General features: G+C 40.8%; 1 protein-coding gene across 3 annotated transcripts in view; it reads left to right on the forward strand.

Moving 5' to 3' along the window:
- Positions 1–343: 343 nt before the first annotated feature.
- kif26ab (kinesin family member 26Ab) overlaps positions 344–24,818 on the forward strand; it is a 72,937-nt gene continuing 48,462 nt past the window's right edge. For 2 of the 3 annotated variants that reach the window (XM_011490381.4, XM_078941346.1), the window contains exons 1-2: positions 344–853; positions 2,268–2,486. In XM_011490381.4, the coding sequence (XP_011488683.1) occupies positions 719–853; positions 2,268–2,486 (354 nt within the window). In that variant the 5' untranslated portion in view covers positions 344–718. Of the gene's footprint in view, positions 854–1,781; positions 2,088–2,267; positions 2,487–24,818 lie in introns of those variants that run through there. The other variant, XM_011490382.4, reaches the window with a different exon arrangement.

Genomic DNA, 24,818 nt, shown 5'->3' on the forward strand with positions numbered 1-24,818 from the left:
AAAATCTGAGGTCAAACAGAGGTCATTTGAGAGATTTAGAGTCTTGTTAAAATAATGCCAGGTTTGATTAGTTGCATTTTGTCTTCACACATACAAAACATTCACCCATCCAGGTGGTCATCAGTTGAAATAAACACTGGCAAGTGATGAGCGCCCATAAGAATATTCTGGGAGGGGAACCATTAGGTGTTTCTGAAAAAGATTACATTATGTTTTACATGCTCGTGAGTGGAGTGTGTGTGTTTGTGTGTGTGTGAGAGAGAGAGAGAGAGAGACAACGACCCACCAGCAAATCGGGTGGGAGAGGAGGTCATCACCGTCTGACAGGGGAGCTTAGCAGAGAGAGAGTGGGAATGAGGGAGAGGGGGATGAGGAGAAAGGCTGGAGATCAGTGCGCAGCAGACGCGCAAGGCGCTCCTCATTCGCGCTCAGACCTGCAGCCGCACGCCAGGATCATGATGGTTTAGAAAGTGTTTTCGGGGGATCTAAATGTTTCTGCGTGCCAGCTGGATTGTCCCTCTTTCCTCTCGGACTGCTGGAGACCCGATGGGTCGTTTTACGCACACGTGCAAGAAGTCCTCGCGAACCACCGAATGTCCGGATTAACAAACCCAGTGGATGTACTGAGTGGGTTCGAGAGGTATCATATTGATGGATCGATAAATGAAATAAATCTCCCTTGGAGTGGAGTGTTTTCTTGGCAGCACCTGCAGCCAGCATGGCTCTACCAAACTCACAGAGGGCTCCCGGAGAGGAGAAACCCAACCCCAGCGTCATAGACCTGGGGACAATTTTCGTTGACTCGGACATCATATTTGGGTTCACAAGTCACCTGCTGAAGAGAAAAACGAGGGTAAGAGGGAATGAAACACGTACTCTGCTGAGTAAAAATGAGGGGATTGAAGACAGAAAAGGATGCGAGCGCGGTCCCTGTTCGAAATGAGGTCTCACATCTGTTACTCTCAAACTTCATCCTTTGGTTTAAGACTGGATCAGGTGGATTTTCAACACTTTGCGCCAATTTAAGCGCATTAAGTATTAGTCACGCAAAGTATTTAGTTGTAAATTCCAATTATGAGCTCAGATTCATTAAACTCCAAGTGAAAAAAGATTATTTAAGATAATTGATGTTTAGAGAAAATGATCCAGAAATAGTTCAAATTAACCTCAAATTGAAGTCACGTATTCCCCCTTTTTATAGATTTGTTAATTAAAAAAAATATTATTTCATTTTACATTATTTAGTTAAATAACGGTTTATAAATCTGATGTTTCTAAATCAGAGCGCAGAGATTCCGTCAACATCATTTGACGGCAAACAAGAAATATAAGCTGGAAACGTTTCAGATGGGAGCAGAAGAGCATGGCTACTATGGCTGACATCACCCACATGAAATATTCAAAGTTTACCAATTAAATATTAAACCAGTAGCGCGTCCACACCTTCATCCGAGAAATGCTACTCGGGGTCTTGGCCGGAGGATGGCGCCAGAGTCCCATTGAAGTGTTGCTGGAAACTGCGCAAAGCTGCTGATGCGCCCTCAAACAGGTCACTGCCAGATTTAAAACATGATGTATGTAAAGAAAGAAAGACAGAATAAAGTCACTCACATTCTATTGTAACTGATCTCTTCTTCTTCACAAGTTATTGATACGTAAAATTCATACCCTACTAAAAGTTTTTTTTTTGTAATGACTTTTGAACTAAAGTTCCAAACAGTTCCAAACTCAAACCAGTGCCCCCACCCTGCAGGGAAAGTTTCTCCAGCTCTCCATTTCCAGGAGTTGGTGAACTCTACATGCGCAACGCGGAGCCTCCCTCCTCCTGCGCTAAAACTCCAGCGCAACTTGGAGACTTTACACACTCGCGTTTGCACGCACCTTCACGGTGGGTCTCCTGGTCCGTGGTGACTTGACAGATGCCTTGTGACCCTAAGTCAGGTCTTCAGTAGCCTGTCACCCATGGCTGTGCCTCGCGTTTCTCATAAACCAATTTTCCTAAAGTTGTAGTCCTCATTAGGAGAATGAGTTTATCGGGGGATCACCAATCTTCTGATGGAGAGGACCTCCAGTGCCGCGCGTTCACTGTAAGTGCATCGTTGCGCATATATGGTGGAAAAAAGTTAGAATTGTTCTGATTTGCGATGGACACCCGTTTCTGTTGCGCGTACTTGGATAAATGTTCTGCAAATGATCCAGGGCGCATTCTTGGCTATTTGTTAGTATCGCTTAAAAAAGTTAACCATAAGTTTTCTCTTGTGGTGAAGGTGGAGGGATGTACAGGTGGAGAGTCCCCTGTTGCCCCCAGGAAGAGACTTCTTTCTGCGGACGAGGCGCTTTGCAGCAGCCGGCCACCCCCTGATGGCGCCGGGTCAGTATCCATCTCTGAGACGGAGAAGCAAGAAGGTTTTTGCCAGCAATGTCAGAAGAAAGTTTCAGAACTGAAGAAGCAAGCTCTAGCTTTGGCTGACCAAAATTCACTAAAGGTTTGTGACTTTATTTTTATTATTATTATTTCTTTTTTACTAAAAATCCATATTTTCGATTATTATATGCTGTAACATGCCCATTTAACATTTTTTGGTCCAAATAGTAAATCATTTGATCATAATAGTTATCAGGCCACTCAACAAGTGGGTGTGATACAATGGATCATTAGGAGCTCAGCAGCTCCATGAGGATGTAAAGATTTGCATGCTCACCTGTTGGTTTACAGACATGAAAACAACATACGTGATAATTTCAAACTGAAGGAAGCCCCCACCATTGAGGTTCTTCTATACTGACTACAATCCTGGCATTAGATGCACAACTGGAAGTGCTTGGAGCTTTGAAAGTGGTCCATTGTTTGGCCAAACAATGCTTATCTTTCTATTTTGCAGTTCAGTGTGTGCGTGTGTAGCGGGGGTCTTGAAGGCTCACATTGGAGACTGAGGCGGAAGTCAAGTCCCAGTCGACCTTCATTGCGCATAGAAAGTGTTCCTGTATGACTGCTACAACAATTCCCACCACTGTTAAATTTAGGTCTAGAGGCTACTGTTGTTGTGACGGGCCGGCTTTGCCCTCTGTGTGCTTCTCCTTTGTTGTTAGAGTGAGAGTCACTAAATCCGACTGGATTTTAACATGTGACAGTTCACTCCTAATCCCACAATACTGTTGATCCTGCAGCGGCCATGCAGGTGGAGCATTTTTGTAGCACCTGGAGTGGGTTTGTGTGGTCTGAGGAGGTTTAGGGCATATCAGATCCACATTTAGGTATCACATTAAGGCTTTACATATATGCTATTATGTACTCAGGAAACTGACCTCCCCTGCTATGCAAGGACCCCCCAGCAGCACTTTATGACCTTCACCAGGTGCTCTGTGTGGTAGAAAGTGATGAAGACCTCCCTTTACCCCCTATTTTGCATGTGTTGACAGCTAAATTGAGCCTCATGTCAGGGGTGGTAAACAGTGATGGCAGGGTGCCATTATTGTGCACTGGGGTTATGGTATGGGGCCCCTTTGCTCCAAGGATAATAAACCTATTGTCTTTTTGAGTTTGGGCTGCTCACCTGTTGGAGTGCTTAGAATGGATGCTATTATGGATGATTGCTTCCTTCATGTAGGGATGGAAGGTCAGTGGGTTCATTCAGGTAACCTGCTGGTGTATCCGGGATCCCATTACCTGCCAGGGTTGGGTCAATGTTGAGTCTATGTGGCCACAAAGAGAAAACAAGGAAAGCTGTTTACCCCACGCCATGCTTCTATTCCTTTACCATCTGCCCACAATCCAGTTTTTGTACAGAGGAAGTCAACTTGGTCCCCAGACATCCCAATCTCCTCCTCCTCCCCCTTTCATGCAGACTTATTGTTTGGATACAGAAGTTGTACAGAGCAAATGTAAATACAAGGAAGAGCATTGGCTGGACTGAATGTGCTATGAAGTATAAGGCCTGGAAAGAAAATTCAGAGTTTTAACCAACTCTGTGGTCAACCAGACAATGTTTGCTTATAATATATTCAGCAATTATTTACGGAACAAAAGGTTTTATCCACTGTGTTTGGGTTATAATGCACCTTTCTGGGGAAAAAGAAGGTGGACAATGGCTGCAATTCAACAAAGTATTGTGTAGAAACGGCATTTTCCTTTTCTTTGAACATCATTTCCTCTGAATACATTGGTCTGCCAGCAGTAACAGTGGCAGGTAATAGTTTCTCAATGCATTTTTATTTCAAACTGAAACATTTTGCTCTGTAGCTACCATATCCCAACATATTTTTGTGTTGTTCAGACCACAGAATAAAAATAAAAATGAACCTTTAATGAAAAGAACAGGTAGAAACACGAAAGAAACTCCAGGCTTAATTTAATCAAGGGAATTCACCTTTTTAATTAGTATGATTAAGACCTGCAATAATGAGTGGTTTCAGTAGTAAATGCTAGACAGTCTGGATCTAGTAATTGTAGACTCTGCTTATTGTGGCTGGACACAGCAGCCATGTGAAGTGGGATGTAAAGAAAGTCTCTTGCTTAAATCTCCACTTCAAAGAAACCATTTAGCTGCTTACAGTAATCAGGATCTGTTAACAATTACTGCAAACAGCCAGCCACTGGATTAGATCCAACCCCAGCCCATAAATACAAACAGTTCTGCTGACATGAAAGGACACTTGCATTTGAGAAAGCAGGTAATACCCTAAAGTTCATCAGGTGTTTAAAGAGTTGTTGCTCCCTTCGGTTTGGATCCTATTAAAAGTGGATGAGGGAGGATGGCATCTTCTTTGTAGACCAAATCCCTTGAATGCCTCGCCCTTGATAACCCACCACCCCTCTGTGTGTGTGTCAGCTGGCGGTGTGGCTGCAGGGCTTCTGTTAGGTCATAGCCTTGGTAAAAATAACTGTTCACCCACTGACTGCAGGGAGTTTAATTTGCTAAACTGAAACAGATTAGACCTTTTGAGAACATGGATCTAACAAAAGACATCCAGTGAGTTTAAAAATGCTAATATTTGCCGTGTTCATGCACTTGTGAAAGACAGATGATATTCAGGAGAGACTGTCATTGACCTCAATTTCAAACATACAGTTGATCGATTAAAATGTATGGAAATGTCCAGTCTCCTCATTTTCATGATTTGTCCTTTATATTCTCTGTTTAAAGTGACAGAATGGAACTTTGCAACATGGAAATATACTGCAGGGGCCGGAGATCAATAAAAAAGCAGCTTACTTCGAATTTACAAGCAGCACTGTTACTTGTGAGCTCAATTAGTGTGCTGACTGATTAACAGAGTACATCCTGCAGGTCTGTGAGGGCTAGAACGAGCAGACTCCAAGCTGAGCCGTTGCAGATTAAGTTCAGCTGCAGTCAGATCTCACCTTTCCAATGTGGAATCAGAAACACTGACCACACAAACACGAAATGCAATTCAAATTTAATTATTGTTTACTCTGAGAGGGCTATTATGGACATGCAATTGATATATGCACACTGCATCCAAGCTTGTTATACATGTTGTGCATAAGTGTGACAGTGAATGTGCATGCCCAAATTAGTTTATTCCATGAGGCCTTTTTTCCCCCTCCATTTTGTAGGTTCATTTTAAAATTCATGTGAATGGTAATTCTTACAAATGAGTTATTAGGATTCATGCTGAATTTACTCCTAGTTTCTTTCCTCATTTGGCTTTTGATCCACTTAAAGTGTACACTTGTTTTTGTTTCAAGTCAAAACACTTCAGGGAAGCAAATAAACTGCCTTGGCTGTATTATGTGTGGGTCATCTAAAGTACATCTCAAAGGATTTGTGTGACTTTACACAAATCTTGGGTATAAATTATGGATAGTGGGCTGTTAGCTTGTTTTCTGTTGCACTCTGTGTTTCCTAACACTGTGTTCACACTGGGCATGTCGCTCATTTAAGAATGAACACAGGTTCTTGAATGCTCTCTTAGCATATTGTGCTCACACTGGACTGTCGCTACCCAATACTGGCTCATGTATTGGAAGAACTTATTAGAAGAAACTGTGTGCAAAGTGTCAAAGCGGTGCAAATCTCGCTAATCTTGCTCCAGACTTTTACTTTCACAGCTTTATTCTGATGAATGAAAAACTAAGTGTCATATAATTCCGGGCACAAAAGGCATTTATTAAATTTTCCTTTATGATCAATTTTCAAACAGTTGGGACTTCTGTGAATTACAAAGGACACCATCCAAATGTCACTACCAACTACTACATGTTCAATTGTAACAGTTGTAAAAACTTGCATAGCGATGTGTGAACGCAAGGCTTTTGAATGCGGAAGCCCGAAATGCACATATACAAAGATTGTTTACATATATGTTGATTGAAAGCGTTTACTTGAATGCGAATTGCCGATGTGAACGTGGCTTTACACATTAATGTGACTGTTGTGGTGTAAACATGGCATAGGGTAGCAGGCTGTACTTTCTTCATGTTTCTCGCATGAGTTAAGTTATTTTATTAACTGACTTAACTGACCTCTGCCTATAGTGTCTGTTCTCTGTGTGTTCGGATTGGTCAGCAGGGCTTTAAAAGGTTGGAAGCGCCAGAATAACAGCATGAAGATCAGATTTTCCAAGCCAAGATGGGGTGATTGATATATTGATAGAAAGAAGCTGTTCGGTTGTGAAAAAAGAGCTGATGTGGACCAAAAGCAAAACATGATCACACTGTTTTATTCACCAACATGTGTGTATGTGTTCAGCCATTCAGCAAAGTGCTTTACAGCCCAGGAAGAGATGAGAAACAAGACAGGAAAGGAGAGAAGACTCAGGCCTGAGCCTGCCTCCCACTTCGCCCCCCGTTGCAGTCTGACTTCTGCTTTATGGCATGTGGCTGTATTAAACTGTGGAGCAATAATCTGGTGTCAAGTGGCACAGAGACCGCAGACATCAGTCATATTGCTACTGTGCTGTATTGTATGCGTGAGGATCAGCAGCACACATGTGTTCCCTGCCAGAACCTGAGTCTCCAGAGATTCATTACATTAAAAAAAGTGGACAGCCCTTTGTGACACATTTTTTCTGCTTTTGTTTTGGTTTGTAATTTAAAAATAGTGGAAAAGCTGAGATATTTGGTTGGCTTGTAGAAAAAAAAATCTTGTTTTAGTTAAAGAAATGCCTTCAGTACTTGGTTTCAAGTGTTTATAACTGGTCCTGCTTTTAAAGCACTTTAACTTATTTTATAATCTCTACAAGTCCATAATATCTGCAGTTTTCTTCCATATTTTCTTAGGTTCTTTTTTTCTCTTTAGTTTCATGAACTTAAAAGTAAGCTTCAACTGTCAGTGACTGGTTCAACACTTAGTTAATAGCAAAGAGAAATTGTTAAGTGATTGCAGCAATGAGTTCATTGAGCGGGGTTGGATGGACCGAAACTGCATTACAATGATGCTTTTCATCACCTTTAATCACGAGACTGCACTATCTGAGGAGGCACAAGGAGTCTCATCCTGGAGTAAATGCCAATTTTTAGTGGCTGCAGCCTGAGCAGCTTTGGAGGAACAGTTCCAAAGTGGACAAGATGAAACACAAGCTGACAGAGGCTCTTTGGTAGTTGCTCACCATCACTTTCCCGCAATCCACTCGGAGTCACTTGCAGTGTGCGTCCACTTTAGGCAGTCTGAGCCTTTTTGCTACCACTGCACTACCAGAATAATGATGCCCAGAAAGCATTTCAGATGTTACAGAGTTACCTGTCAAGGTGCAAGTTGTATGTGGAAATTTAGCCTTCCATCCACTGTCTGTTGAAGTGAAGGTAGTCATACTGTATGTCTCAAACTTCACATTAAAACATTAAAATTGCTATTTCAACACTATTTTCGACATGCCTCTTAGTTGTATTTGTAAAGGCTCATGTTATGTGTTTAGAGTTAAATATTATGATTATTGCACATTACTGAATGTTACTGCTCCTAAATACAGAAGTTATATGATGTTGATCCAGTTTTTTGAAGCACTGCCTTAAGTGTCCCCCTACAGCTCTGTAAGGTGACACCACCATTACCACAATGGTATTTTGATGACATTTTCTGTCATGAAAGATGAGTAGGACACATACCTTCTGTGTTTGAACCAAACCTTTCATCTGACCCAGAAAACCAACCAACAAACAAAATAACAAAGAGTTGCAGTCCATCAAATGGCCACTAGAGGCTGGTTTCATGAGGGAACAGTTTCCCCTTGATTCCCATGTAAATACTCTTACTTAACTCCACAAATAAACAAACGTTATGCCTGTTGTATAAAACATTTGTCATGTTTAATGCTGTATCAAAGTATGAAGCTCAAATTTGTGCATACGAGGGACTTTACCAAGTCTCATCCAGTCATTGAAACATTGAATTAGTTGAGTAAATGGGTAATATCAGTGTATACACGTGTGGTTCTTTAAACAGAAATGTCATTGGAAAAGTGTTTACCTTTGTATCCAACCGTTGATTCTAAAGCTGATAAACAACACTAACCTATTAATTATTTTTATGTAACATATAATAATTACTGTGTTCATGTTTGACTATGGCTCTGAGTTTTTTCTGCTTTTATTTTTCGGATATGACTAAACTTGAATTTTTAAGGCTTGTTGTTAATGATCCAAAACTTTTAAAGTTAAAGCTCTCTGGAGTGCAGGGACTTCTCAAATACAATGTTTAAAAAATAATTACTGCAATTAATAACACTTTGCTGAATGGGTTTCCTGTTGTTTGGCGAAGGATTGTGTACTACAAAGAGCCAGACTGAAACAAGACAATGGAGTTGTAGTGTAGGCTGACAGGATGACGTGTTAGAGCACAGTACACGTCTGCAAAGCATGAGAAAGTATGAAAAGAAGCAGAAATGACTAAAAAGGACAAATGTAAATGTAGGCATAAGCAATTAAAATGAATTAGTTTGACTTCACTTTGTGCGGAGTCATGTGTGTTTGTTTCAAGCTCTCTTAGATCTTCAAGTGCTCTCACAAGCATAACATATGCTGTAGTGAGACACGGACAATCTGCTCCATTATTGTGTCCGATTCCAAGTATTGGAAGTGCAAAGTTGCTGAGATAAATTTTCAACATGGTACATAGACACCAAGGAGCTTTGGGTTGGAGGTAATCTCCGGCTGGCTTCATAAAATACACTCAATTGACAGCAGGCCTTGTGGTAGCAGACAAATCACCTGGATTATAGTACTGCGCTGAAAGAGACTGCCAGCAATGTGTATCCTCGCCAAGATGGATATGGAGACGGCAAACTCTGGGCTGTTTGGGCGTGACTCCCTGCTTTTTTGCAAACAGATGATTCCTTGAGTTTGGTTGAACTGGACTTGCCATGCTTTTTTTGCCCTCTTAGCAGATGTTTGCTGAGAGCAGTTTCCTCTCACCTGCCAGCTGAGAAAGATACACTGTTTTTGGTGTTTTCATAGAAGAAAATCAATTTTTTGTATAGTTACAGGTTTTCTTAAATAATCCTTTATGATATAGGGTTAGGTTGAAGTCACTTTGTTCACTGGGATTTAAAGAGAAAGAAAATGCTTAAAACATACTTCAAATACTTTTTTTTTTAATTTCAGAAGTCTCAAAAGCTATGGACTCAACTGGCATGTGATATGTGTTCAAGAAGCGTGTTGCTGAGGCCAGTGTGAACATAGCACCAGGGTGGTTGTACATGCACTTTTTTGTCACTTTTCTCCATTTTTGTCATGGTCAAAAGGTGTACCTTTTTTCAAAAAATCAATCTGTGTTTGTGGAAAAGATTGATCGTGTTGTGATTACACAGGCAGGCTGTGTTAACTCACCGGACATCCCAGCTAAGCTTTGGGTGATTCTTTATGGTCATTCAGATACATATATAGGGCTCCATAAATCTTGCAGCAGTGTGAGAATGCCAGTCAAAGTTCACAGTGCTCATGTTCATTTCATGGTTGAGCATCCAGCTCTGTGAGCACCAATGCATGTGTGTGCCCCTGATGTGTGAATGTGCATGTAAGTACAAGAGCGAACAGAAAGATGAAGCACATTCCTCCCATCCTTTCCACTTTGCTGCAGAAGTCATTCATCTTTCTGATTTTAACTGCCACAAATTTATGATTGCATTATTAAAGTCTGGAATTTTATCCTTATTCCAACACACAAGCTTTATGGAAGTCTGGTTAATGGAGAAGGTGATAGGGAAGGTGACTGGCCAGTGCCTTTCTTGTTGGTGGACTAAGGCTTAGGGTGGATTTAATCTTCATCCCTCCTGTTGTTTGCGAAGTCCTTTATTATGCCCTAAACCCATTCATCATATAATTAAACTAACATGTTCAAGCTATTCAAACAAAAAATAACTTCAGATTTCATGCGTCTTTTATGTAGGAGGGAGAGTAGTGTGTTTCACTGAATGTTTATCTTTCATAATTAAAGACTTGACACAACAATTAGTCTGCTTGACATTTTAAAGGAAGTTGCGCGGGCCTGCCTTTTACAAAATGGCAGCAAATCTGCTTTGTTTTCATTGAAAAAACAAACTGGCACTGAGATTCTCAACAGGGTGGAACATTGAATAGGTCAGCGGCAGCTGTATGGATTTTCATAATAGATTTCCACTGTAACCAAATCAATGAAAACACAATAGGTGTGAGATTTGTCTGTGATGGACATTTTTTTCTGCTGACCTGTGCACTTTTGAGAGATAAAGCTTGAACAACTCAAGGTCCAAAATGAAATGGTGCTTTTCTTGGTGTATAGTTTAATTGCAAACTGATATAAAAAGCACACACTGCAGACCCTTTTCATAAAAGCACTAACGTTATACTCCTTTTTTAAATACCCACTCCGGTCATCTTTTGCGCTTTTAAAAAGCATTCCCATTGGAACGCTTAATCATTGTTATGCTATTTTGCCAAAATCCCAAACTTTGTGTCCTTTTTGAGAACATAGTTTTTGTAGAATGTCACTACTTCATTATTTGTCTCTGAGTTGTGGGCAGGATCATTGACATGGAGTAAGCCTGCCCCTACTTCCCACTATCCATACATTTATACTCTTTCCCAGTAGCCTACAGCCCTTCACACCCACAACCTAACATTACCTGTGCAACAAAAATGGCGAGCAATGTCAGAGCTATCCAGCTGTACAGTTTTAAGCCAGATATTCAGATCAGACGAGGGAAACAAAGATGTACATGGATCTATGTCTCTGCAAGTGGATGCATTAGAGTGGAGCAGAACAGGGAGGTTGTGGCCCACCAACAGTAGCACCTACGTCACTGCTACAAAGTCTCTCCAACAGCATTTTTTAGTCCTAAATCACAACGATTTCAATTAAGAAATACTCAACCTTAAGATTAGTTTTTGGATTACAGTGGTGTAAATGAGATTTCACAGTTTCGCTGTTTCACAAACTTTTTTTTACTTCAATTTTGCTTGCCTTTTTTTTAAACAGCACACTGTGTTCTGCATCCTGATTGACTGTTGATCTTGTCAGTCAATCTTCTCTGACATTAGTATCATGTTAAGCCCTTAAGGGATGAAATTACCTTTTTTTCCCCCTCCAAATTGACTTTAGGATCATCTTTGTTTCATTTGTCAAAGCAAAAGTACAGAAAAAAGTAATATTTAAAAAGAAATTTGGGAACTGGCAGCAGCTGAAGTTCAGCTACAAAATTCATGGAACTGTGGAACAGATGTGTCAGCGAGAAGGTCTGCTGTCAGGCATAATTTTTAGTTCTCCCAGTAATGTGTTTTTCTCATCCTTTGGCTCCTTTATGCTGTGTGCCCTGGTAACCCTGCACATTAAAATGGCAAAGGAACTTGGCAGTCAATTTTTTTATCCCCCAATACCCACTCAGGGGTCACTTCCCCTCAGATGATTAGATGTATATTCAGATGTAGGCCTTTACAGCCTTGAAAAAGCTTATGCGCCTCTATATTATGGACTAACCCCCATTAATGGAATTGTCCTTTATGCTTCCCTCTTGTCACTGCTCCTCTATTTTATGATGACACTCTTTGTCGAACAGCTCAGGGCTGCTTTTATGTTCTTTGCGTGTTTTGGGCACTTAAAGTTAAACCTCTCTGTTTATGACTCCCCACCTGCCTCTTCATCCTTTGCTCTTGCTGTTCATTTCAGCTTCGCCTGTAAAAGATGAGGCAGCATGCTTGCTGTGGGAACTTGCAGCGCAGACCTCCGACTAAGTGTACAAGTCCCAAGCTGAGAGTGAGAAGGAGCATCTAAAGAGTCTACAGATGTATTTGCAGACCTTTCAGTTAAGCATAAAATGGGATGTTGTTGACAGCCACCCTCTATAATTGCTTGCTCTATTATGCCGTAGTAGAGTTTAAGAACCACAGTCGAAGTCTGCCATCAGATCACACACCATACTATCATCTGTTTTTATAATAAATTTTTTGTTATTTACATTTATTTGAGAAAATTAAAATCGGTTTCTGTGTTTTTGTTCACTCTCAGACTTTTTTTGTAGATCCATTTAAATCAACAGGATATATAGTTGCGCTTGCTTGTAACTCTAAATATATGTTTCAAGCATAAACATTGCTGGAATGTCTTTGAACATGTCTGTGCAACATAAAAGTGGCAAATCTCCTGAGATACCTGTTGAGAAACAGGGAAGCTTTTGTGGAGACCAGCTGTGCTTGTGCTCTTGGTAAAATCTGCTAATCTTTGTGTTCAGAGCTGGACTGGATGCAATTTCCTTTCTCTGTCAAACTGGGATCAGCAACTTATAAAAGCCTTGGTAACATGTGTTCTATTACCAGTTAAGGAGAGGAGTACAAGAACTCAAATTTACATGGACATTTTTTTAATACAAAAAAAAGTTTTTTGTTTTTGACTTTTTCATTTATTCATTTTTACGGCTTTTGAAAAAAAATTGTGTATTCTTACAACAAATACATTTTTTTTTTTTACTTTAGTAAAAAGTTACTGTACAAAGTCCCCCGAGACTGTGGTCCAGTTTGCTTTTCTGGAATTCTGATTTCTCAGGGCAGATGTGAATTCTCGTTCTGGTGGGGTTCAAATAAGCCTCAAAACATAGAAGTTAAGCAAAGAAGTACATGGGGTAATCTTTGTATTGTATTTTGACTGAAAAATTTTTGGGGGGAAAAGTAAAAATTTAGTGTTTTGCTGTTTGAATTTGAATGTGGCTAAAAAATAAATAAAAGAAATATAGATAGTACACAGATTAAGACTAGGTTTTTTTACTTCCTTTTTTGTTGTTTTCATGCTTGTCACAGCTAGTTTTAAGCAATACCGTCCCAGAATAAGTCACAAAACTATAGACTGATATTTTTTAGCATCCCAAGTTCAATCAAATAAAGCAAAAACTAGGCTGTCCTGGTCTGAAAGCAACCAAATGCCTGCTAATGTTCATAATTGTAATCTAAAACCCTTTAGTCAGGTTGTCTTTATGGTGTATTAGTTCACATCAAGCTTTTTCAGATATAGATTTTTTAATCACCTGTGTGAAGAAAATAAAATTCTAAAACTTTGATTATGCTCAGAAATGTGAGTATTATTATTATTATTTTGAAGTACATCTTTGTTTGATTTTTAGGCACTTTAGATCAATATGAAATATCCTAGAAGGCCATATTTGCCTTTCACCTTTGAAAAACCAATTCTTGTCCCTTTTAGTTTGATATTTTTACAGACTAATAGTTCACTTTGTGTGTGTGTGTTGCTTGTGACCATACTGCCCCTGTCAGCAAAAAGCCCAATGAATTCCTTCAGATGTGTATTTATCAATAATGACCGTCTGCTCACCAGTGTCACACGGTCATTACCACATCTGTGCAGGGGGACCTTTCCCCAACCTCCCCTCTGTTCACCCACTGACCCCCTATCTCACGCTGGGCATTTATGTCTCCATTTCTTTGTAAAAGAGCGTCTGTTCAGGCTTTGGAGTCCAAACTGGGTGTGTGGGGAGGGGAGGCACACTTGAACTCCCACAAAAGTGTTCAGTGGACACCACATTTGAACTACATTTGACCTGTCAGTTCTCACCTGATTGTGTGTGTGTGTTTGAACATTGAACAATTGAACAATCATGCACATAAAGATGAGGAATTTGGCAGGTTATTCTCAAATACAGCTCAGAAAGTGATTCCTGAAGCAGTAAAGTTATAGAGGGCGCAGTAAAAGCCCTACAGTAGGGGACCAAGGGCTCGAGGCGGCTGTAGCAGCTCAACAATGCTTAATTAGCCCATAAACAAAGGCTAGTCAGGGATCAGAGGAGGCAATCAAAGTGTTCTGTTCCTTTGAGAACCTCTCACCATCAACAAAGCCTTCTCTAATGGCCCCTCACTCCACTTGTGTCTCACTGCGGTGTGTTTCCTGACAACATAAAAGGCAAACATTCCAAAAAGAGCCTCAGACAAGAGACACTGTCCACGCCTAGGCCACTTCCACTCTCAGCTAGTTACTAACATTACCCCTCTTCTCACCTCAACTGTGTATGTTTGGTTCCCTGTGGCGACCACCACTGCTTTCATCTTTCCTTTTTTTGTCCTTGACTTTGGTGGTCTCTTTTATTGCGTTCCTTTGTGTGACGCTGCGCTGGCACGCTGCTGGATAACTTGCAGGAAGTTACACAGAACCCTGTGCAAGAGCAGGAGTTTTTAAAGGTTGTTTAAGTTTGCTGGAAAGACAGTGCAACTGCTGTGCATCGCAGTGACCTTGTGTCCATGATTGTATGCCAAAGCTTTTTTTTTTTCCCCTTAATGCTCGGACACAAGGCATTCTAAAGAAAACAGACATCCACTACCACAGGAGGACAGCGCGGCAGCAGGTCGGAGGCAATCTCGGCTTGTTTGTGCGAGTATGTTATCATCTCCTGTTTCCTGTCAAAACAGGAAAAGACAGGGGCGAAAATGGAGCTGTAGGAAAGTGTTCCCTTGATGTGAGTTGGCTGGAGGTCCAGCCCTGCCTGACAGTGACCCTCCCAGCTAGGAAAAACAGACCCGTTCTGGGCGTAGCCTTCAGCGGGATACTTCACGGTGTTATTTTTATCAGTTTCACAAAGCAGTGAGGGATGCTTTTTCCAGCTGTTGACACAAGTCTCGCTCTTTTTTTGTGTGTCCAAAACAGCTCAGTAGATCTGGGAGACGTCCCATCTGGCTCTGTTCTCTTTGGCTGTTAGTCTCACACGGCTGCAGCCTCTGTTTAGGAAGGGAAATCCTTTTTGGTCGTTTTGGTAATCATGAAAGTGGGACACTCCTTTTCTTTGGATGATCCCCAGACCTCAATCACAATGCATTTTCCGTCAGGCTGGACTTGTCAGGTAGTTTTACCCATCCATCACAGGCATTCTTTACAACAGGATTGAGAATTCATGTGGCATGCACTTGGCATATATATATTTTTAGAAATATTTATTGCTCAAAGAGCTATCATTGCTACAGTTCAGGTGTGAATTATTGATGGCAAGGAGGGTAAAAACTCCAGCATGTGGCCAAATGACAAAGCACAGAACAGTGCGCTGCGCAAACATCTCATTCAGGAGTTTGCTAATTATTGACTGGTGAAACATGACAACCATTTCCCGCTCTGCTTCTCTCGGTGAGTCACTGCATAAAACTGAGTTACTTTGTGGAATTCTCAAAGTATGAAGGAAATCTGTTACTTAACGCTTACAGGCTCCATTATAATTGTCAGGCTTTTCCAATAGTGCTTCCATTGTTTTAAGCAAATCTTTTTTCTTGTCCTTTCACTAAATGTTGGACAATGACTACTAGAAGAGTACAAAATGTAGTTATAGGCAAGAAGAAATTAACAGCTTTCTGCAACCTTATTGGGAGGGATTTACTTTAATTTTGCATGAACTGGCAGGCGAATCTCAACAGCAATTCCATCAGCATGAAGATCCTCAGCAGGGGTTTCATTCTTAAAAAAATGACGTGTGCTGCTTCTTGAGCAGAGTTTGGAGTCCATTTGTTTGCTTTGACAGAGCTTTTGTGTTTTCTTTTCAGTTTTTGGTGAAAGGCCACAGTAAGGCTGGCCCCCATGACTCGCACAATTAGTTGCCCTTTGACCCGTTCAGTCCCACAAACAGACCACAGAATAGCCCGGGCATGCTTCTGCATCACCAGAGCTACTTTATATACTTATATCTCAAGGTTTTAAAAATTTACTTTATATAAGCAAAAAAGTGAAAAGTTGAAGGCCTGTACATCAAATATGGCATCAAATATACTCTTTCCTTCTTCCTCTCATAAATATAGATACCTATTAGTCTATATCTTTCTGCTGCAGACCTTCAACTCTTCCCTTTATGAGTCACTGCTCTCAGCCATGTTTTTCATGCTCCTAAATGCAGTTAAAGCACATCATTCAGGGATTATGGGGACAGGCTGACTCACATCAATGCCATTGTATCCTTGAATTGCAGGTATGAATCTTCCTGTGGAGTCAAACCCTGCATTTGGCCCTTTCCTCCTTCCATTGCTTCCAAAAACGCGGTTGAGCTGCAGCCTCTTTTGGACGGGGTGCTTTTTAAACTAAATTGGGCGACTCTTTCTGAGATCTCCTTTTGTGTAAACAGAAGCAAGCTGGAGAGTGTAAAGCACACAATTCAAGGCAAAAACTTGCAAGTGAAAGAGCTGCAGGAGGATAAAAATGATGCTGGTCCAACTTGCAGCATGCACTGACAACAAAACAGTTATTGCTCATCCTTTTTTGGTGTTCTTATATAACATAATGCAAAAAAAAAAAGTAATCCATTTTGTGTTCAATGTCAGACTGCGATTCTTTTATGTCTTAAATGAAGAATGTACTTAACTACTTTGTGTTTATCAGCTGCAGCTCACAGTTCCCCCAGGGGATGGGTCAAATGCGGAGAAGAATTTCCCCATTGTGGGATAAATAAAGTATCAATTATTATTATTATTATTATCATTATTTATCAGTTTCATGACTATTAAACAAGGAGGTTGTGGAATGTCACAAATTGGTTTGTTTTGGAACAACTTAAAGCCATTTTTTAATCAACTTGGCCAAAAATGACATAACAGAATTTTGATCTTTTCAAAAATTAGTGACTGGGATGGACAAACAAGCTTTATGCTTTGTACACTTTGGGCTTATGCACGTTCAAGAACACACAAATACTCCTTTGGAACATGTTTTTAGCAAACAGTGATCACACTGGACTGTCTCTGCTCTATCTCTGCACATGTACTCACAGTTGGAAGAGGATTGGTGCAAAATATCAAAGTGGCGCACATCTTGTGAATATAATTCACTATAAAAGTCCAGCCAGGCACAAACCACAACTATCAATTTCTTCTCCATGATCAATTTTCAAAGGATTGGTACTTACATGTTTTATAAAGGATGCTACCCATACGTCACTCCCAAATCCGAGTCCCCGATTGGTCAAAGTTCAACTGGTTTAACTTTAGACGCACGTTCAATGGCTGCACGTTTTGTATTTTGAGCCCAAAAACATGTGTAGCGATGTGTGAATGCGCTAATTTTGAACACATTGGCCAAAAATGAACATATACATGCATTTACATAGACTCTTCATTAGAAGTAGTTGCTTGAATGCACGTTTCTGAGCTCGGTGTGAACGTAGCAATTGAGTTGAATTGGAACACGCCCTAAAATACCATTCGTGGATGTGGATGCAACATTTGGAGTCAAATTAAAATTTCCAATAGCTATAAACCAAATAATGGATTTAAAACTTGATCACTGAAGGGAAAAAAATTAAAATCAAAATGAAAGCATTCTTTTTTTGGTGTGAAGTTTTATATTCGAACTGACTTGCTTGTATAACAAGCCACCTAGGGAAAACCTCCTGAACGGATCTGGTTCCAGTTGCTTTTTTCTTTAAACTTGTCTCAAGCTAGAAATTAGGGTTTTGTGCCTTGACTTACCCATTTACTTAGTAACTGGTGATGTTTTCTGTATGAAATTTATCTTTTTTCAAGTACTAAATCCAGTACAATATAAATATATTAGATTCAGCTTGATTGGGCCTTAAAATTTAACAAATCAAAATACCTGATAGTTTTCTGAATAGGATTTTCCTTTAAGAAAATAGATAAATAGATGACAACATCCCTCCACAAACATGTTCATTTTTATCCAAAATGAATGTACTGAAAAGTGCCACTTTGTCTACAGCTCATTTGAATATTCAATCAAGATGCTTTGCTTAATTTTTGCAGCGAAGCAATTTGTGAGTTTCAATTATTCACAAAAGACAACGTGGCAAATGTGCATATGAAAACATTTTGATAAGCTTAGCATTTTCAGGGAGAGCAAATGAAAATCTTACAGACTCAATAGGCAGATTAGTGTGTGCTGCTCTTCACAGCGATAACTGTGCATGCTTCCTTATCTTGCTGAGATTCATCTAAATGTGTCTAGACATGTTAATTAGCAAAGGCCTTCGTCTCCTGTTGCCCCCCCACAAATAAAAAAGAAAACAAAAAAGAAAACACTTGTTTGAGCTTATCTTCCTTTTTGTTTCCATACTTGGTGTTTATGTTTAGTACAGTTTTGATTAGTACATGCATGACAGAAAGCCCAGTTTTTTGTCACTAATGCGTGTGCCCTCTGTGAAACCACTGGGATGGTAATGACATCTTTCATGATAAATTAGCATTCCCTCCTTTCTGCTGTACCTACACTGGATGTTGCACCAGACTGATTCCGCCTCTCACAACTCTGCCGCTCCATTGTTCTGCCGACGTGCAGCAGCTTTGTGACACACAATGAGTGTCACTCTGTGAGTTAATGTTCTGCACACAGACACTGGATGGAGCAGGGAGGCTCACCTCAGCGCATGTTTCAGCATGGGCACATTTTTAAACAGGGACAAAACGTGGATCTAACCTTTGGCTTTTCCTGCCGGTCCAGCACCTTTTTTGTAGTCAAGCAGTTAGCCTGTTGCTCTCATATCAGTGCAGGTGCAGGGGCTGATACGTGAAAATCGAGACATCCGCCAAACAAAAAAAAGCACCACGCTCAACAATAACCACTTGCTGTGCCTCATTATGTGCCTTCTCCCCACACAGTGAAGCTACAGCATTCAGGCAGCATGCAACAAGATGAAGTGGGAGGGAGACTGGAAATTAGAGACCCTCAGCAACAGAAAATGTATCCATACAGAGGCAGAGTGCCAGAATAATTACCAGACAGTCCGTTTCAGGGAGAAGTGGGCAGAATAATTACTGTAGCATACTCAACATATCACCTTGTCATCATGTTTGGAACAATTTATTTTCATATCTGGCTGTGAAGCTCTGCAAATTAATCACACGACAAAAGATGACTCTCTGTCATAATGATGGCAAGTCATGCAACTTGGGTTCTTTAAACATTCTGCTTACTCTGAAAAAACACTTCAAAGGTGATCCGAGGGCTATCACTTTATGTTGTGCTGCAAACATGTAGTCATTTTTCATACTTGGTTCAGGATGATGTACTATAAAACTGTATGAAGGGATTTTTGGAACTGATCAGGTTTGACTGGCTTTTCTCTGCTGACTCATTTCATCAGCAATGATCGACAAGACTTTAGCAGCATTTTCCCTCCTGTTTTGAAGGAGCTGAGGGGAACTAGAAGTGATCAGATTCACCTGCACATGCTGTCATGTCTGCAGCTCAGAAGAAAAGCAGGTGGCTGTCATCGCTGCTGTAGACTGGAAAGAGTTTTGACAGTAGTGAAGTGATGGTATGGAATCCTATTGGGATCATGTTCTCTACTGTATATGAGTGTTTTAAAGGAGGCACTTGGGCAAAAATAAACCCTTCAGTGGATCTAGTGATCACTTGTGAAAACTGATACAGAAGAAAACATAACATCTAAAAAATGTCTTTTCAGACTTGCATTTCTGTGTGCATTTTAGGTCAGTAAGTACATTTTATTTGTAAAGCACCTTTCACAAACAGAAGTCAGAAAGTGCTTCACAGGTTAAAATATGTATATACATATAAAAACATTAAAAAAATGTAATACAGGACTAGCGTTTCGTCTTCCAGTTCCAGTCCGATCATATTTTGTTCTATTTTAAAAGTGTTCTCTCTTTTCAGCTAAAATCCAAAAACCTCTGTTGTTTTCTAGGACATACTTTCTGCAGGATTTCATTAGAAATTTGCCTCCGAGTTGTGAGTGGGACCATTGGCGCAGAGCAACCCCACATCTCTTCCCCTCCCCATTGCTGGGGGCTGTCTGTTTACTCGCTCTCCCTTTAGCTCACAGCCCCTCACACCCCCAACCTAACATTACCAGTGTAACAAAAATGGTTTCTACATCACAAAGCTCCTTTTAAACAGCATTTTTTCATGTGCTCCTGATTCAATACAATTTAAATAAAGAAATACTCAGAAATGCAATTTTTAGCTTAATCTTCTCTATATACTGTATGTTCAACATCTATCCGGTCCCAGATAAGCGGAGGAAGATGGATAGATGGATGGATTTCCTCCATCATTAGAAATATGTCACAAGAACATGTTAAAAACAATAAAAGTAAAATTTTCATCGGAGTGAGTCATTAAATTCTGTGCTCGATGTGCGTGCCATAAAAATATTACCCCCCCCCCCCCTTCCTTTAACCCAAACTTGCCCTTTATTTATCTTTAGTGTCTCAAGGAGTTTAGAAACTTTTTCAGAAACTGAAACTGGAGTTTACTGGCTTAAAAATTGGCTCATGCCTCACCAGTTTGCCTTCTGAGTTATTTATTGTGAACTCATTTTGGTACATTTTTACCAGCAAATCTGTTTGAGGGAAAACAAGGAACTACCTGAGGAGTTCCTTTCTGCCAAAAAAGCAGGTTTTTAATTAGAAGTGTGCAATGGTTAGTGAAAGTGTACATAAGCATGAATCAAATACTCTCCAGAGGGGAGAGTAAAAACAGATCTGCTGTTACCTGACTTGCGGCTCAAAAAATGCATTATTTGTTTCTTGCTTTTTGGAGAAACATTCTGTTGTAAAATGTATGCAGCCCAACCCCACTAGAAGGGGACGAAAGCTTGATGGATCAAGGCCTGAGACAGCACAGAGGACGGTGTGAAGGAAGAGGGTGGTGATGATGTGTGAAGTCCGTCCAAACAGTCGGAAGGAGGCTTGGTTTCTTTTTGTACACGAGCAAGCAGGAAAAGGTAATTAACTGGCCAAGCTGTAAAAGACTGGAGTGATGGATGAGTGTGGGGTAAAGAGACAATAACGAAAAGAAACACACACTCACAAACACTCGTGGGTTCACCACACGAGGTTGAGACTCATCTTTATATTAAGTCGTGACAGTTGTAAAGAGGTTTGGTCAAGAGTTGATGTTATTACCACTGAGGGTTTCTATGTTTAACGTCGGGGTCACCAACCCTTGTGGTTCTTTTATTTTTGATGGACAGTGACACGTGAGTTGTCAGGAAAGGCCTTATACTGCAAGGGAAATTCCACTCAGCCGTATCAAAGTGCATGTCATTGCAAAAACAAACTGATGTTACCCCTGTTCTTATTAAGACATCATACAAAGAGGTCAAAGTTGTATTTTGAACGGTGTCCTATGTGATCGTTCATCCGATAAATATGCTCCACCCTGTGTCGCTGTGATGTTCTGGACAGGTGGTGCTATCATGTGTTTTAAGTGTCAACGAGGGTAAAGCTTTTTTACATTTCCTGTCAGCAGTTCACTGACAGCTTAAGTGGGAGCGGGGAATAAATTACAGACAGCAGGGAGGCTGATAAGTCTATAAGCTTCACTAGCTCTCAAAAAATATTTTTTTAAGTTAAAGGCAGGCTGACCCAAAAAGACCTTACACTTTTCTGAAAAACTTCATGGAATTCATGCAAACTACATGTGTACGTTTAAGTTTATGAGAGAATTGCAAAGAAAATTCTTACCAGGATGTTTTTTTTTTTTTTTTTTTTACAAAGCAGGCATTGAAACGTGTATAAAAATAATTTATTATTAATCATAAATTATCTTAAAAATTGTCAAGTCTGTAGGACATCCTCTGGGAAAGCAAAAGAAAAGTCTCCTTTTGCAAAAGCATGAATTAAATAAGAAAGATGAGAATGTAGCTTCCCTTGGACAATTTCCCCGTTAGAGATGTTGCAGATGCAGCAGATGTTTTTCATTATTATTTGATTGTATCTTATTGAGCCACAGGAAAATCCCCCCAGAGATGAAGATGACAGGGTTGCACTCACAACCTCAACTGCTGCTTTTTGTCCAAAGCAGCATTATCAGATAGAAAAGTATGGTTCTTTTGTGTCTGCGGACACCATTTCCTTGTTCTGAGAAAGTCCTATTGGGGTTTTGTTTAATCTTGCTAAGACAGAGCAAACATCTGTTTGATGTGATTTGTTGAAGCTTCCCATTTTGTGTTCCCACAATTAAATAGCATGCTAGTGTGACATCCTGAGTCATTGTCTTCTCTGCCTCAGAGCAAGTGGTGGTTAAATTTAATGGGCTGTAACCCAGATCTGCAGTGGCACAAAGAGCTCTACCTGATAAGTAATCATGGCCACATGCGTTCCAACTCTTGGCTACTTTGGGGATCCTCAGCTGAGTTGGTGAGGGTGGGAAGCAGGTCGCGAACTGGAAAAAAAAAGAAGAAAGGTTCTGAAAAGGATTAAAGCTCTGAAAGTGACGCTTTTATTCTGGTAAAGTAATCTACCCTAATGCCTCGTGCTCACCCAAGGGAAGTCCGGTAGCTGTGCATATTTTTATTTTGCTGAACTTTGCTTTTGAAGTTAACTGGCTTACCTGTGGGAAAATAGACCTGCTGCAAGCTCTTGTCCTCACCCGGACCCTGTGGTGGGCTCGGACACTTTATTGGGGCCAATCTCTCTGAGAGTTACGAAAACGTTGTGCAGTTAGGGTCAATGTCACGGGTCAAGTAAACAGAAATTGCTTTCTCACATTTCGGAAGCGGAAAGAAAAGTTAATGTTAATGTACCAGTAATGTTAGGTTTTGGTGAGGGCTGTAAGCTAGTGGGAGAGCATGTCAACAGATGGTGAATTTGTTAGAGTTGTTAGAATTTGTCAGAGCTTTTACTCCTTTCCTATCATGGAAGCATAAAGAGACTCTTTTTGCACACAGCTCCAAAGTCCCATGAAGCTCCTATGCTCATACACTTTGTGCTCAAATGAAGTAGAAACTATGTCTTCCAGGAGCATTTTAATGCCCATAGAACACACTGTATTTAAAAGTATCTCAGCCAGTGAGGGGCCTCATGCATTTCACATCACTGTGACCTTCCCTGGAAACAAGTTGGCTTACTTAATATTTGCTTCTGCACTCCACTGCTCAGAGGTATATAAAACAGTGTATGAGGAAACCGTTAGATTACACTTTGCCTGGTTAGGGAGAAGGCGCATTGACCAGACAAGGTAAATGAGGTGTGATTTGAGGGAAAAAATCCTATGGGTGACCTCTACCGACATTGTTTGCGCACTAAGGAGACACAGGAGAGAAATCATGCACATTTTTCTCCCTGTCCCATCATCCATAAGTGGTTACGGCTCGGGTTGTTTCCATCAGCCTCTGGGCATGGGCTGTCTGTGATGACACTTTTCATCAACCCAGTGAGACAGTCTGCTGGGTGGCTCATCTCTCCTGCTGCTGCTGGGCTGGCTTTCATCACCGTTAGTGTGCGGGACAAAGACAAACTTCAGTCTCGGAGGGCTGCGAGGGGGTTCATTCCACAGGCAAGGTTTTCACTCACCAACATGCTCAGCACACCTCCTTTCCATAATAAGGCCACAGCATCTGACTACATTTGTCCCCAGAGTTTCATAAAGAGCAGCACTGACAGGCAGTAAACCAACACAACCACCCATGTGCCTCCAGGCAGGGGACACAACCCCAGCCTACACCTCCTCCCACTTCTGTCCTCTTGTTCTGCACTTTAACAATCTCTGCAGATGGAGCTTGAGGTGGAAAACCCAAACCGGCTTGTGCTTGAACAATGGCCGGCAGTAGCTCCACGCCTCTTAGCGGGAATGCTTTGAACATTTGGACTGCGTCGATGCCGTGCATTGCATACTTCTCTGCAGCAGCGCTACTCTTCACACCCACTTGCACCTGTCAGTAATAGATCAAATGGATAATAAAAGAAACAATATGGCTTCAGGGTTGGGTGCACTCAGGCATCATACTTTTCATGTTTTCCATGTTCTCCTTATGCATATATATGCTCTTCAGCAGTCAGGTTAAATGTGATAGCACTGTAAAGACTTTTTTAGAGATATTTTTAGTCCCATACTTGCATTTGCTGCAGAGTAAAAAAAAACTCTTGATGTCCTTTCATTCTCCCTCCCTCTTCCTCTCATCCATGGCCTTCAGCTCGATCACATCATTCTCTTGAACATCATCATCCTCATCATCAGTGCCATCATCCTCCTATGCCTCCTGGCCCTGACCCTTCATTCACTCCACTGGGCATAAAGCTTACAGACAGCTTTACAGGAGAAGCCCTCTCTCTAACCTCCAGAAGCTAAACTGAAAAGCAGATGGGCTCGGCTTTGTGTGTCATTTTATTAGCTCCCCTAAATCAACATCTAACAATGCATGGAGAAGGGAAGGGGCATTGATTTCTTCAATCTACCAGTGCGCCCAGTGGGCAAGGAGTGGTTGGAGGGTAAAGGGTGAAAGGGTGGAGTTGTCTGGATTCTGACTTTTCCTCAATTTCCTGCACAGGAAACTTGTAAATGAAGCAAGGCCAGATTTAAAAAAAAAAAGCATTTTCTCCAAGCTCTGCCTCATATTTCACCCCAATCTGTCACGGACTGTTTTCATTTTCTTTCAGCGGAACTGTCCGGTTTTGCGAACATATATTCTGCCCGAGCGTAACAGTAGAGATTATT

Source organism: Oryzias latipes, chromosome 22, assembly GCF_053564925.1.
Source record: "Oryzias latipes strain Hd-rR chromosome 22, Olatipes_Hd-rR_3.1".
NCBI lineage: Eukaryota > Metazoa > Chordata > Actinopteri > Beloniformes > Adrianichthyidae > Oryzias > Oryzias latipes.